We start from the raw sequence: 14,912 nt of genomic DNA on the forward strand, positions 1-14,912 counted from the left end.
ATCTCGGAACGAAGGAGGTGATCATACCCCTTCCCAGGAGCTCACACGGAGGCTGGCCCTGACCAGAGCCCATGAGCCTCGCCGACGAATGTACACACGTGCACACACCCATGCTCACCTTGTGGTGCCGCAGCAGGAAGGGCAGCAGCATAAGCATGCCACCGTCGTGCACAATCCACCAGACGTCGATGCTGCCCTCCGAGAAGCGCTCGGGGTTCCCGGGAAACATGGAAACGTTCTTGGTGACCAACAAGGCCAGGTGGCCAGCTGTGGTTTCCCGGACCAGCTCTGGGGGAGGCCAAGGAGAGGGTCAGATGGGAAACAGTGGCCTGGTCCCATCCTGCACCAGCAGCAGCCACAGGGGCTCCCAGCACCCAGCACCTCACCCCGCCCCACCCGCTCCACCTTGGCCTTGGGCTGAGTAGTCAGAAAACCAGCAACTACCTGGGCCTCATCACGAATTTGCTGTTTGAATTTGGGAAAGCCTCTCAACCTCTCTGGGCCTCAGTTTCCCCAGCTGCCCTTTCTGATTATTAAGCTCTCTACTATGCATGGCCTCATTTAATCCTCCCAACCACCTTGTAACTATGATCTACCTATGAAGGAGACAGAATAGCCTGCAGTTAAGAGTGCAGTCTCTTGGTTTACCAGCTGTGTGACCTGGAGCAAACTGCTTAATCCCTCTGTGCCTCAGTTTCACACCCCACAAATGGAGATAGCAGTGCCCTGCTCTCACGGGACCGCTGGGAGAATTAGACTTAGAGAAAGCCTCAGCTTGTCTGGCACACAGAACACAGGCTATAAATGTTAGTTACTATATTCCTGTGACCGAGGACTCTGATGCTCAGAGAGGGTGAGTTACTTGTGAACAATCACACAGCCAGGAAGGACCAGAAGTGAGAGTGAGGCCCGGGCTTCTGTGGCTTCAAAGCTGTAGCTCTTACCCCTGCCCCGCACTGACTTCCCTCCCGGCGCTGTGAGCCCGCAGGAGTCAAGACTGTCTGCTTCACACCTGAGTCCCCAGCACCCAGCACAGTACCCAGCACATCGCCAGCTTTGAACACTGTCCCCTGATATGCAGAACCCACCTCTGTCACACCTGGAAAACTACCCCAAAGGAGGAGAGAGAACCCACAGCCTCCCACCCACCCACCACTGCCCGCCCCCCCCCACCCCCCCCCCCGCCTTACCCACCCCCCCCCCCTTACCAATGAAGTTCCTCCACGTCTGATGGTCCTCCTTCTGCCGCCAGTTCCGGGGCCAGCCCACCAGCACGGTGTTGTGCTGCAGCCCCCCGAGGCCCCCGGACTGAATCAGATGGGACACACCATCACGCAGGTTGGAGGAAATCACGACCTGGCAGAAGCCTTTCACTTTCTCCGCCTCCATCAGGCGCCGGATGGACTGGGGGTGGGGAGGGGACATCAGATAAGGACGAGCCTCAGGCCTCCCTGGCCCGCCCGGCTCCTTGCAGCCTCCCTTCCTCCGTGGTCCCCACTTTCTGCAGCTCAGCTCTGAGAACGTCAGCTCTGGTGCCAGCGTTGTGCATGGCTCCCCATCACCTATGGCCCCCATTCCTTGTTCATCAGTCAAAGCTCTTCATGAGGGAACCCCACACCTCCCACCACCCAGCCATTGCTCATACCTCTCAAAGCTGCAGCTCTCACCACTGCCCCCCACTGACTTCCTCCCAGGGCTGTGAGCCCTGCAGGAGTCAAGCCTGCTAGCTCTCCACCACCACCCAGACCCCTCCCCACTGCCCGGCCCAAGTCAAATGTCACTTTCTTCAGGTATCACCCCCACCCCCCACCCGACCCCCTCCCAGACCAGAGTGAAACTGGGCTCCTCTGCACGGCCAATTTGTTTAACAATTTTTTAAAGTTAGCATAATGATATGCATTTTAAATGCACATTCAATCTGCATTGAGGAAAGTTTTATTACACTCATTTTACAGATGAGGAAATTGAGGCTTAGAGAAATTAAGACTTGCTTTAGGCCATACAGCTAACAGAGGCTATAGGGGCTCAACTGCAGGGGTCTGACCCCATCCACTGCCCTAATGTCAAACAGAAAGGCTTCAATTCCTACCTCTGCCACCTCCTGCTGTGTGACCTGGGCAAACTGCCTAACCTCCACTAGCCTCAGTTTTCTCATCTGTCAAATGGGGACTGTGAGAGCTACCTCATTTAGGAATAAGGAGACTGACATGACATGATGGGGGTATACTGCCTGACAGGTGTAAACACTCAGCATTTTCTGTTCCTCTTGCTATTAGCTCTAGCATAGCACCTGTCACATCAGATGGGGTGAGTGCCTCTGTGAATGTTCCATCACCTCACCCGCCTATGACCACCCTGGGGGCTGGGGTTTGGCCTTGTACACCTCCATCCCCCGTGTGCCTAGCCCAGTGTCTAGTGCACAGCACATTCTGAATAAAAGTGACCAGCGGGAGCCTCCAGCTCTGGGCCCTGACAGATGGTGTGAATGGCCCAGAGAGGCAGAAACAGCAACTATCACAAGCCATTGGGGTGCCCCTCCCCAGCTCACCTGGCCTCCCACAGGCTCCCTTTGCTCTCTGGTCACAGCCCAAGGGGAGAGAGGCCTGAATCGCAAACAGAACCCACTTCCTCTGCTGCCCACAGGTTCTGACACCTCTTAGTGCCTCTTAATGCCCCAGCCCACACCTGGCTCTGTAAGCTGCTCTGTGGGCATAGACCAGTGGATGGGGACAAGAGCAAGCAGCATGGGGACAAGAGCAAGCAGCATGGAGCCAGGGACCCGGGTTCAAATCCTGCCTATGCTTCCAGCCAGCTTTGTGACTTTCAGTGAGTTGCTTTCCTCTTGTGCATCAGTTTCTTCCTGTTCCAAACACGGATACTCATCCTTCTGAGTCCACTCCGTAAGGGGATAGAAAGAATCCATGGATGTGAAAACACTTTGGAAGGTTTGACTTCAGCAGGAAGAAGTCTGGGGTAGCAGTCCAGCAGTTCTAATTTTTCTGTCTTTAGACAAGTGATCTGACTTCTCTACACCTCGGTTTCCTTATCCATAAAATGGGCCCTTCTGGCTCGGATGGTCTTTGGTTCCATGAGTTGGATTCTAAGGAACTCACACCCTGAGCCCTTAGACCCCTCTTCTAAGAAAGAGGACAGCAAAGTCTGAGCCCCCATTGATCCCAAAGGTGAAAGGAAAGAAGCGTGAAGGGGCAAGGACTGGCTTCCTGAGTGCCCTGTCCTTCCTCCCTCCCCACCAGGGCCTCCGCTCACCTCCTCTGCCCGCTGGGCCTGTGGATGGTTGTCCAAAAAGGTGCCCTCAAGGACAGAGCCCACGATGGTCAGGCCTTTCCCTGCCTTGAGCTGGGAGGTCAGTGAGAGCAGCTGTGGGTGAACCACATTCTGGTCTTGGTCCACACGCACCAGCACCAGCAGCTGTGGCCTGAAGAGGATGCAAGTCACATGATCCATCCACCACCCACCCATCACCACCCACCTTACACCCATACAACTACACACCTTACACCAGTGAGTTCACTACACATCTGTCCTCTGTACCCCCATCCATTTCCTCACCTATATCCCCACCACCCATCCATCCATCCATTTCCTTGAGTATCAACCCATTTAACCATCCACCCACCCATCCATCTCTCCATCTACCTCACTCATCCATACATCCATTCAACCACCCACCCATCTATTTTATCTTTCAGTCATCCATCATCCACTTCCATCCAAATTAATTTACCTATACATGCATTATTCACTTACTTACCCTCAGATACTACCACCATTCGTTCACAAATCTACCTATGCAGCCAACCACCGTCATATGTATATTTATCCATCTATGTATTTACCCACCTACTTATCTGTTCATTTATTTATTTCCTTTAGCTGTCTCATCCATCCAACCACCCATGAGTTTAATAGCATTCTCTAAGAACCTACTCTGGCCAGACCCTCTGCTAAGCATTTGAGAAATCAGACAAATAACACGAAGGTCAGGTCTGTCGGAGCCCCGGGTTAGTAGACAGCGTCAAGGACAAGCCAATGGTGTCAGGGCACAGTGCAGAGTTCCAGGCTTTGCTCTTGGCAAAGGGAGCTGAGGGGGTGAGAGATGGATGGGCTTGCAGAGCAGGCACTTAGAAAGCACCGGGGGCTGCGGCGGGCGGGAAGGTGCCGGCTCCAGCTCTGCCTTCCATGGCCTCTGAGACCCTCTCTGGTCCCTGACTTTCACATGAACAAAATGGAGATATTGTTATGAATCTAGAGGTTTCCAAATGCCCTATCACTCTCAGAGTGGATGGTTCCTCCTCTCCCAGAGCAAATGCTACATGATGTTATGTTCATCTGTCTCTGGTTGTGCCTTCTCCATGGAACTGTGAGCTCACTGTGTCCCCAGAGACCTGAAGAGGGCTTGGCACATAGCATGCATTCATACATTTAAAAAAATAATAGTGGAATAAATGAATAGATGAATGAGTGGATGAATAGATGGTCAGGAGGCTGGCATGGGAGTAGGTTTTGGAGAACAAATGTCTGGAACTCGGCCCAGCCCTGGTGCTGTAGGTGGGAAGGTTTCAGACGAGGCAGAGCTGGGGAGGAGAAGTCGAGGACACACCATCGTGGTGAGAACACCACGCAGCAGAACAAAGCAGGTGAGGCAGGTCAGGGCCTGCTCCCTTCCTCTCCCTCCCTGAGCCTTCACACCTGTGCTCCCACCGCTCACCTCCAGTTCTTGGTGTGTGGGGGCCCTTCCTCCAGGCGTAAGAGGGCATAGCGAGCAGCGCTGAGAGACAGGCCTCGGATCCCGTCACCCCACTCCTTCTCCGCCCTGGAAGCCAGGGAGTGTCAGGGAGGACAGTCCACACTGAAGTGGCCAGTCCCCAGAGCAGAGTCTTCTATCACAGGCTCAGAAAGAACATGCACGTCGCTCCTGCTACCTCCACTTCTCAAAGCTTCGGCCCTCCTTCTGCTCTTGTCCCCTATCTCCCAATCCCACCCCATGCCACCCCTCCTCCACTCTACCCCCACTTCCTGCCTCCTCCCCAGCCCCCAACATCCCATCACCAGCACTCCTACCCCTCCTCACCCCTCCATCCCTCAGTCTCTCCCAGCCCTCCCCTCCTCCTCCACTTACCCACGGTACTCGATATACTTGTAGATGAGCCCAGCAATGAGCATGGCCACCAGGGCATAATACCAGGAGCAGATGAACATGAGGGCCAGGCAGAGGCTCATGCCCAGGAAGGAGAGTGTCCTAGACAATGGGAGAGAGACCCGGCCTCTGAGCTCTGGCGGGGCCATCACTAGTGCATCACCTGTGCACAGGCTCAAACAGCAAGACTCACATGGGGCAGGGCCTGGGCAGGACCTGGAGACCACGCCCAGGTCTAGAGGAACTCACACCATCATCCCCATGAGCACCACAGGGATATGGGACCTTCTGAACGAGTGAGCAGCCACAGACAGGGCACCAGCCCATGCCCCACCCAACTCCTGAGCTGCCCCTCCCTGTCCCAGTGCCTTAGCCTCTGCCAGACTGCCTCACCAGATGGCCTCTGAGGCAGGTTTCTCTGGGAAGAGTTGGAGGCAGGATCTCCCAGGACGGGTGTGCCCCTAGCAAGAGGCACTGGCAAAGCAGGAGCCCTGAGATAGGAGTCAGGCAGCCTGGGTTCTGGTCCAGATACACCATAGCCTTGCTGAGAGGCCTTGGGCCAGTCCCTTCTCCTGTGTAAGCCCCTGTCTCCTTTTGGTAGAACAAGCATGACATTCCTGCCCTGTCTTAAGGGCCTATGGTGAGGATGAAGGGCCTTAAAATAAAATGATCAGAAGAACCCCAGGCTGCACATAAGGAGCATCTTCTGGGCACCAAGCACTGCACTGTTCACAAGGGGCCTAGGCGATGGGAAGAGTTGCTATCCCATTCCACAGCTCAGGAAACTGAGGTTTCCTCATCCAGATGGTAAGCTGGTGAGCAGTATGCACAGGACGGGGTTACAGCTGAGACCACTTATGACTGTGTTATATTATTATTTGTGATTATGAGGAAACCCTCTCTAGGACCTTTCTCATGCTAGTTGGGCTACAAAAGCTGAAGTTTGGGCTGCTTAGATCTGGAGGGGATAGGCTAGGGGGAGGTGGACATTAGAATGGAGATGAGAGGGGCTTCTGTGGGGTGGGCAGGGGGAACAAGGCACCCACCAATGGTAATATCGAAAGCGTGGCCTCCAGTTGGGCGTCCTCAGCAGCGTCTGTACCGCACAGGCCAGGTTCACGAACATGTAGCACATCAGGAAGAACCTAGAACAGAGAAAGGCCCGGGACAGACAGAGAGTCAAGGAGGGGCAGAGACAGAAAGAGAAACAGAAGGGAAGAGAGGGAGAAAAGGCAGAAGAAATTGGGGAGGTGTCCGAATCATGTTCTGGTGCTTAGGAAGGGGTTCAAAGGCCAAACCCTGTTACAACACACCCTGCTGCACGTGGGGGTAAATCTCTATATAAAAAAAGATGGGTTTCTGTGACGGTGGGGAACCTCCTGGGGTTGTTAAAGTGTCTGGGTGGGCTGCTCAGGGTCACAGCTGCTGGATCCAGGTAGAGAGACCCCCGAGCTGGTGGGGAGGGCAAAAGGCCAGCACGCACATGGAGAGGATGGGGGCGACCTCATCGAGGGACGCAATGAGGATGCCGATCTCGCAGATGCAGGCGGTCAGGAGCAAGGCCCAGGTTGGCTCTCCGTTGGCTTTGCCATGGCCAAAGACCTGAGGACAGAGTAACCGTCATGGGAGCCTGAGACCTTAAGGACTTCTTGTGTCTCCTCCAGTCTTGGGGACCAGTGCAGTAGAGGCAGAATCCCCTAATCAATAAGGAGGTAGGGACAGGATGCTGTATGTCTCATCTTTTAGCAATACCCAAGGGGATACCGGGCTTTTGCTGTATCTCACCCACACTGACATTGGTACCCAAGTGCAATGAAGTTCAAATGCTCCCTTAAGGGGAAAAAACAGATGGGAGAAGAACTACAGGAGGCCAGCAAGAGGCCATGACTGTGTGCACCATAAATCTTTTTTTTAGCATCATGGAGAGAGCTGCCCCTTTCTTGCCCTTTGGCTGCCTCCTTGAATCCCTGCCTGATCACTAGGCCAAAGGAGGGCCATTTTATTTTTCCCCTAAGAGCAGACAACTCTGTCCAAAAAGATGGCATTGACCATGGGCCAAATCCCAAATAAGGCACAACCATTCTTCTTAGTGGCAGCACAGAGCAGAAGGGCCCCAGAAGGCAGTTCAAGGCTTGCTGTGGCCCTGGCTCGCCCTGTAGCCTCCCTGGGCAGGGGTCTGGCTGACTAGGATAGGAAGGGACTGTTCTCTCCACACTCTGCCCACCACTGACCTGCAGGAAGGGCACTATGCCATCACGAGAGATGGCCTGCAGCAGGCGGGGGGCCCCTGTGAGGCTCTGCAGCCCAGCCCCACAGGTGGAGAAGAAGGATCCGATGACGATAACCCAGGGGGAGGGCCAGGCCAGTGTGCCCACCACCAGGTTGCCACTCACAGCTTCACCGAACCTGAAATGAAGCAGCAACAGGACAGGAGATACTGGGTGAGCGATGCCACCTGGATTTCCAGGGCAGGTCTCCCTCGCCAACTTCAGAACCAACTCTGTGTCCACCGCAGTGCTGGGCTCAGCAGGGGCAAAGGGAGAGACAAAGCCCCTAATGTCCTGGGCACCTTCTGTCTGCATGACCTTGGACAAGTCACTTCACGTCTCCTTGCCCCACTTTCCTCGCCTTGTAAGACAAGAATCATTACAAACCCGTCTCATACAACAGGTGAGAGGATAGGAAATAACACATGTAAAATGCTTAGCACAGTGCCTGGACATGGCAGTGATAGTGATTCCAGTAAAGGTCCGTTGTGAAAGTTTATGTTATCCTGGGCAAACCTCTTAACCTGTTAGAACCTCTCCATCTGAAAAATGGGGGTTCTGGCCTCATCATCTGGTGATGGTATGTGATGTGAGAATCAAAGAAAAGCATTTTCTAACAACAATATTGTCTAAAAATGGAAGATGCTGCCTCAGTAGGTGCAGAGCCCTGTCCCTGAAATGTGCAAGCAGCGGTACGCTCAGATGGGCCGCTGCTGAAGGACTTCAAGGATCAGATGATGGGTTATACTGATGACCTGCGGAATCCCTTGCAATCTGTGGGAGGTGTCCCATTAAATAAAGTGAGATAAGTGGAGGTTAAGTTGCCGTAAACGCTAATAGGTGTAATATGTGCAAATTGTCCATTTGGCCAGGTCACTCCTCTACCTAAAACCCTCCAGAGTTTCCTCCATTTTTTGTAAAATAAAGCTCCAATTTACTGGTACCAAAAACCAGGCCTCCGGAACTGGGTCCATCGTAAGTCTCCAGCCCCATGTCCCCATTCCCCACCTTACAGAAGCCAGGATGGGAATGCAGAAACGGCTTCTGGGACAGGGCTGCCACCTGCCCTCCTGGTGGGTATGCACCCGCCCTTCAGAGGGGAATGTTCCTGAAGCTCTAACTGCTCACAGCTACAGGCACCCGAGTGTGCAAACACACGCGCGCGCATGTACACACACATGCAGCTGTTTCTCTCCTCCACCTTTACTCATGCTGATCTCCTTGCCTGGAATGCCTCCCCCGGCCCTGCCCCCCAGCCATCTAAGCAATCTCTGCTCGACATTTAAAGTGGGAAGGATAAATGAGAAAATGTGTATAAGGCATTTCTAGAATCACCTCCTCCTCCCGCCCTCTGAGGACTGGATCGCAGCCCCAGAGCCGTGTGCTGTATTTTCTCACCACCCCTACTGCTCTGCATCCCAAGTCTGTTGAAAGTACAGCTACCATCCCCAAAGAGCTCCTTCAGGGCAAAAATCCTGGCTTATTCATCTTTGTTACTCCCTGGACAGTGACCAACACATAGACATCCAGGAAACATTAAATGAATTAATAGATTTTAAAGAAAAAGAAAAGGAAAGTGTCATTATCCTAAAGGAAATGAGGCACCATTCAAGCTCCTTGAGCTGGAGTGACATGAGAAAGATAAAATACAGTGTAAGTTGACAAGCACCTCCCCTTGACCTCCCTCCCACAAGGCCCCTTGCACAGGTTCGGTGCCCCTGTCAGGTCTGTTTCCCAGAACTGGGCCCCTGTGCCCACCCCCCAGAACAGGATCAGTCCTGATTCCCTTACTTACTTGTCCCGCAGGACGACCCCCTCAATGCAGGCTCCAAACAGAATAACGGAGCTGATGTCTGCAGCAGAGAATGAAGGAGAATTCCCAGCGTGGCGTCCCCCTGCATCACCACCGCTCCTGAGCCAGCGATGAACCAGCAACCGCCCCCTCTCCAGCCCTCCCGGCCCACGGTGGCCCCAGCCCCGCAGCACAGGATACAGACAGCGGAGGTGGTGGCAATGGCCAGGATGGTGCCCGTAGGAATTGACTTCTGGGCATCCCGCAGGTCCCCGGAGCGATTAGAACCAGCCATGATCCCTGTGAACAGAGCAGCTAGGACAGGAGACCAGACAGACTGGGAAGAAATTACCCCAGCCTCGGAGTCAGGAAGCCTGGGGTCTGGGCTTGGCACATGGATTTGCACGAGGACTTGGGCAGTCTACTCGGCTTTCCATGGCCTTAATACCCTGATCTGTCCAATGGGAACTGAATTGTGACTTCTGCCTGTGTGATGGGGGCTTTAGGCTAAGAAATTCCCCCACGTTATCGTTGACTGTCCCCTACACACCCATTCCCAGGCACAGTCCTCCTTCTCCAAGCTCCCCTTCACCTGTGACTGAGGGGAAGTAGATTCCAACCAGCAGAGTGAAGTAGGAGGTCATATCACTGAAGACATAAGGATGGTCCATGTTGATAAGGGCACCATCAGCCAGGCCCACTGAAGGCATCCCATGCTTCTCCACAATCACCCCCTTAGTCAGGTAGGAGCTCCAGAGGTTCTCTGTGGGGGAGACAGGATGCTCAGGAAAGACCAGAAGTCAGAGTGTCACAAGTTTGGGGCCAGGAAGTGGGGTGGGCAAAAGGAGGGCCAAGGTCAACCACCTCTCATTCCCCTTGGCTCTGTTTTATTTCTACTAACATTTCCTAAGCTCCTGATTTGGACCAGGCCACATGCACCTGCGTCAGATTTAGTCCTTGCTCTCAAATAGCACTGTCTATTGGGGCAAAAAGAAACACCTATCTCAGACTGATTCAATATCCCAAACCGATCTCACACCCACCCACCCCAAACCAGCTCCTTTCCTGGACCCCTTAGCTGGGTCAGTGGCACAAGCATCAATTCAGACACCTTGGCATTGCCCTCAACTGCTCCCTCTCCCCATCTCCATTTCAAACCCCTCACCAACTCCGGCCCATGACTCCTCCTAAATATTTCTCAAATATACCATTTCTCTTCTTTCCAGGATTCCTCCACTTTGGCACTATTGGGACCAGTTAATTCTTGGTTATGGGGGGCTGTCCTATAGCATTGTAGGACGTTTAGCAACATCCTGAGTCTACACATTAGATGCCCATAATAAGCCTCCAGTTGTGACCAGAACTGTCTCCAGACATTGCCACGTCTCCTTGGTACACAGAACAGACTTGGGGAAAACCACTACTCCATTCCAGACATCCCTCCATCACTCCAGGTCAGAAAACCATCATCTCTCACCTGGAGTCAGTGTAGCCTCCTCTTGGATTCCCTGCCTCTGGTATCTCCCCATTTTAGCCCATCCACATTAGCAGCCAGAGTGAACCTTCAGAAATGACAAGGTGGCCATGTCCCTCACTTACTCCAAACCATTTGGTGGCTCTTCATTGCCCTCGGGACATAGTCCAAACTCTTTGACATAGCTTCCGAGACCCACCACAGTCTGGCTCATGCTGGCTTCTCTGACATCATTTCTTGCCCCTCCTTCTTTTTCACTTTATGTCCCAGTCATTCCAAATTACTTGTGGTTGGAAGGACACAATATGCTCTTCTGTGTCTGCATGCTTTTAGGCAAGCTGTTCTTCTGCCTGTGATGTCTTTATTCCCTTAATATCACTGAAAATCTCTTATTTGTCCTTCAAAAGCTTTCTCAGATGAGTCCAGGAAGCCTTATCTTACCACCTTATACATACAACCACTCCCTCTCCTGGGAGATCTCTGTTCATTGAATGCGTGTCTATGCATATTTGCTAATACATCTGTGTCTGCCTTTAGACTCCTTGAGGCCGAGGCCTGTGACTTATTTATGTTGCATTCCTGGTGCTTAGCACAGTGCTAGGCACTTGGTAGGTGCTTGTTAAACTGATGGCTTTCTTTTCTATTAAGTGATGGGCTACTCAAAGGCTTCTTTTCATCTCTACCCCTTCATGGTCCCAAGAACATCTCAGAGTAGGAGATCGATTAAAACTGATTGAATTTAACTGAATCCCAAGTAGAGTCTCTTAATCCTAACTTTTTAACCCACAATCCCTGTAGCATTCCCTGGACATCAGCCCTCTTCCGTCCCCCAGACCTTTGATGAGGCCACTAGCAGCGCCAGGAATGCCCTGGATCTCCGTGACGTTGTTTTGGGTGAAGTACTCATCACAGGTGGCATTGAGAAAGCGAGAGGAACAGAAAAGGCCCCAGAGCTGTGTGGTCACCGTCTCATTTCCTTCCCAAGCCAGCTTGGCACAGACATCAAAGCCATGGTGAGAGAGTGTGCGGTTCCCCAGAAGGCAGATCCTAGGGAGAGAAACAAGGGAGGACGGTGGGGAGGGACATAACCTTGCCCTGGCTTCACAGTCGAATTTCCAGGGGAACTCTAAAAACACAGATGCTGGGGCCCAATATCCAGATATTCTGATTTTACTGGGATGGAGCCCAGAATCGGCTTTTTTTTTTTAAAGACCCCCCTCACACACACACACACACACACACACACACACACACACACACACACACACACACCCGCCCAAGTGATTCTAATAGCAGCCAGGGAGCAAACCACCTTCGTGCAATGCTGTGTTTCAGCACCATGGACAGCAGTCTCTGTGCGCCGCCCTTCTGGGCAGTGGGATGTAAGGGAACCTGTCCCAGTAAAGAGGCAGGACCAACAGAGATCTGAGCTACAGACCTTCCCTTCTGTGTACTTTCCCATGATGGAGAAGGTATTTAACACTAAGTGGTTGCCCCATTCCAGGAGCTTGTCCCCACCCATAAAATGTTTCCTCAACACAGTGTTTATCCCTCCAGAAATCATTCCACTTGGTTCTTTCTCAGATCATCCCAACAGCAAGCATTTGACTCTCATAAGGGAAAATGTGCCCAACTCCAGAAATATTACCCCACTCTGAATAGACTTCCCCAAAACTAGGAGATATTTTCCCCCTCAAGGGAGATTGCCCTAAATTCACAGCCACTCTGATTCTGAGAGATGGGGTTGGCATAGGGTGGTGTGCAGACCATGAAACTGGGCCATGGAGGAGGAGGACGATGCCTTAGGCTCAGAGTAGCAGCACTTACGGGAAGTAGGGCGGGTCAAAGGCAGATTTGATGACCCCAGCATAGATGGCCAGGATGGAGAGGATGACACAACCCAGGAAGACAAGGGCAAACTTGTTGACATACTTGACACCCACAAATACCACAGTGGCCATACAGGTGAGCACACAGGTGCCATATACACGCATATTGTTCAACATGGCTGAGGCCTCCCCGCTGGCATCTTCTGCCTTAAAAATGGCCATAGCTGGGAAGAGGTAAGCCTGTGAGAAAGGGCAAGGAGGTCAGGCAACTAACCCAGTAAGAACCAACTGAGAATCACCCCACGAAAATAACCTGATGTGCAGTCAGGGATTTGGAGAAAAGATTCCAGTCACAGCAAAGTTACAGTATGCAAGACTAGAATGGCATCCACTGATAAGGGAATGGTTAAGAAAATCATAGGCGAGCCTGCAAGGTTTATTACACAGTTATTAGAAATGATATTGCAGCCCAGCTGGTGTGTCTCAGTGGTTGACCTATGAATCAGGAAGTGACAGTTCAATTCCCTGTCGGTGCACATGCCCAGGTTTTGGGCTCCATTCCCAATAGGGGGCATGCAGGAGGCAGTCAATCAATGATTCTTATCACTTATGTTTCTATCTCTCTCTCCCTCTCCCTTCCTCTCTGAAATCAGTTCAAAAATATATTTTTAAATGATATTGTGAAAATGTTGGCAGTAATTTTAATTTCTATTATTTTGTGATCAAGTGTAAGTCTTAATAATTATATATTGTTTTTATTATTTCTAATAGAAAGGCAGAAACAAATTAGGTAGTCATCATTAGGAGATTGGGTGAATAAATTATGATATTCCCATATACACTATGGTGCTATTCAAAAGGATAAATGGGTTTATATAACTGACTCAAAAAGCTATTCATGTTATATTAGGTAAAAACAATCAAGTTTTAGAAAATGTGTTTATGATCTCATTTTTGTAAATACATATATGTACTCATACCCAAACATATAAATATATGCATAATAATGTATGTGTGTGTAGATACAGCAAAATATTAACAGTAGTTTTCCCTGAATGGTGAAAATGTGGAGAATCTTTATTTTTTTTTTTTGCACATCTGTATTTTCTATAATTTCTCTACTAAATATTAATGTTTAGCTCTGGCCGGTTTGGCTCAGTGGATAGAGCATCGGCCTGCGGACTGAAAGGTCCCAGGTTCGATTCCGGTCAAGGGCATGTACCTTGGTTGCGGGCACATCCCCAGTGGGGGGTGTGCAGGAGGCAGCTGATTGATGTTTCTAACTGTCTATCCCTCTCCCTTCCTCTCTGTAAAAAATCAATAAAAAAATATTTAAAAAAATAAAATAAAATAAATATTAATGTTTATATTCTTACAAAAGTTATTTTCATTTGCAAATTATATGTACAAAGAGAGTTTTGAGTTATTTAGGAAAATCTGTACAGAATACAATATCACATAGAAAAAAACTAGAAAAAAATACACCCAAATGTTAATGATTTTCTTTGGGCGATTGCTATTTCCTTGTTTACATTCTTTGATATTTTTCCAATTTATGCAAGGGGCAGAATTGCTTTGATAATAATTTGCAAATTATTTAGTTTTGTAAAAGTCATCATTCTCTCATCATGTGGCTCCTCAGGTCTTTCGTTCTCCATTCTGCCCCCAAACCAGAAGCTGCGACTACTTTTAGCCCTAGTTCTCCAAGACAGTGTGGTAGAGTGAACAATCACTGGTGTGAGGGTCAGAAAGACACAGGTTCACACCTTCCACACATTCATATCCTTTCCTTAAACTCTCTGAGCCTTGCTTTCTTCATCTGTAAAATGGGGACAACTTCTAACTCATAGGAGAGTCAGGGATAAAATAAAATGATACATCGCAGGCCATGGGGCCTGGATAAAGTGGGAGCTTGGGAAAGGCCAGCCCCACTTTCTATGTACCAAGGAACCCTCTTCAGCTCCCAACTCCTCCTGGAGGGGCAAGAAGAATGGAGACCAAAGTCAGCAGCCGTCTCCTTTAAACACTGCCCAGCACCTGACTTCTCTTCACTACTCCAGATAGATGTCTTTACTCGGCTCCCTCTTAGCCTTCTTCCCTTTTGCAATTGACTAGCCACCAGCCCTCCGTAATGAACATTTGTAGGGGACTTAGCACAGCCCCTGGCACCTGGTCAGCAGCCACTAAATAGTCAACTATTGTGTGACATGACTATTACTATTTCTGCCTTGATTTTACTTGTATCCACCCACCTCTGCCACTTGGTCGCTGAGTGACCTTGAGTAAGTCATTTCATTTCTCTGAGCTTCTCATTTGTAAATGGGCGTAATAATACTTAAATTTCATGAGGATTCAAGATAATGACTGTGAAGTACTTGGAGCTCTGCTGAGA

The 14,912-nt window shown here is 50.7% G+C and overlaps 1 protein-coding gene across 2 annotated transcripts in view; it reads right to left on the reverse strand.

Annotated features, from left to right (window-relative positions):
• The window catches only part of SLC12A5 (solute carrier family 12 member 5), a 38,826-nt gene that overhangs the window by 6,794 nt on the left and 17,120 nt on the right, over nucleotides 1-14,912 (reverse strand). For both annotated transcript variants that reach the window (XM_070420824.1, XM_070420825.1), the window contains exons 7-19: nucleotides 12,519-12,760; nucleotides 11,527-11,738; nucleotides 9,810-9,980; nucleotides 9,419-9,517; nucleotides 9,221-9,278; nucleotides 7,390-7,564; nucleotides 6,642-6,760; nucleotides 6,205-6,303; nucleotides 5,141-5,260; nucleotides 4,730-4,834; nucleotides 3,268-3,436; nucleotides 1,209-1,404; nucleotides 119-288 (exon numbers count right to left, since the gene is read on the reverse strand). In XM_070420824.1, coding sequence (XP_070276925.1) covers nucleotides 119-288; nucleotides 1,209-1,404; nucleotides 3,268-3,436; nucleotides 4,730-4,834; nucleotides 5,141-5,260; nucleotides 6,205-6,303; nucleotides 6,642-6,760; nucleotides 7,390-7,564; nucleotides 9,221-9,278; nucleotides 9,419-9,517; nucleotides 9,810-9,980; nucleotides 11,527-11,738; nucleotides 12,519-12,760 — 1,935 coding nt within the window. The remainder of the gene's footprint in view (nucleotides 1-118; nucleotides 289-1,208; nucleotides 1,405-3,267; nucleotides 3,437-4,729; nucleotides 4,835-5,140; nucleotides 5,261-6,204; nucleotides 6,304-6,641; nucleotides 6,761-7,389; nucleotides 7,565-9,220; nucleotides 9,279-9,418; nucleotides 9,518-9,809; nucleotides 9,981-11,526; nucleotides 11,739-12,518; nucleotides 12,761-14,912) is intronic.

The sequence above is a fragment of the Myotis yumanensis genome, unplaced genomic scaffold, assembly GCF_028538775.1.
Source record: "Myotis yumanensis isolate MYYU_CA2020_CCGP unplaced genomic scaffold, mMyoYum1.0.hap1 SCAF_7, whole genome shotgun sequence".
Taxonomy (NCBI): domain Eukaryota; kingdom Metazoa; phylum Chordata; class Mammalia; order Chiroptera; family Vespertilionidae; genus Myotis; species Myotis yumanensis.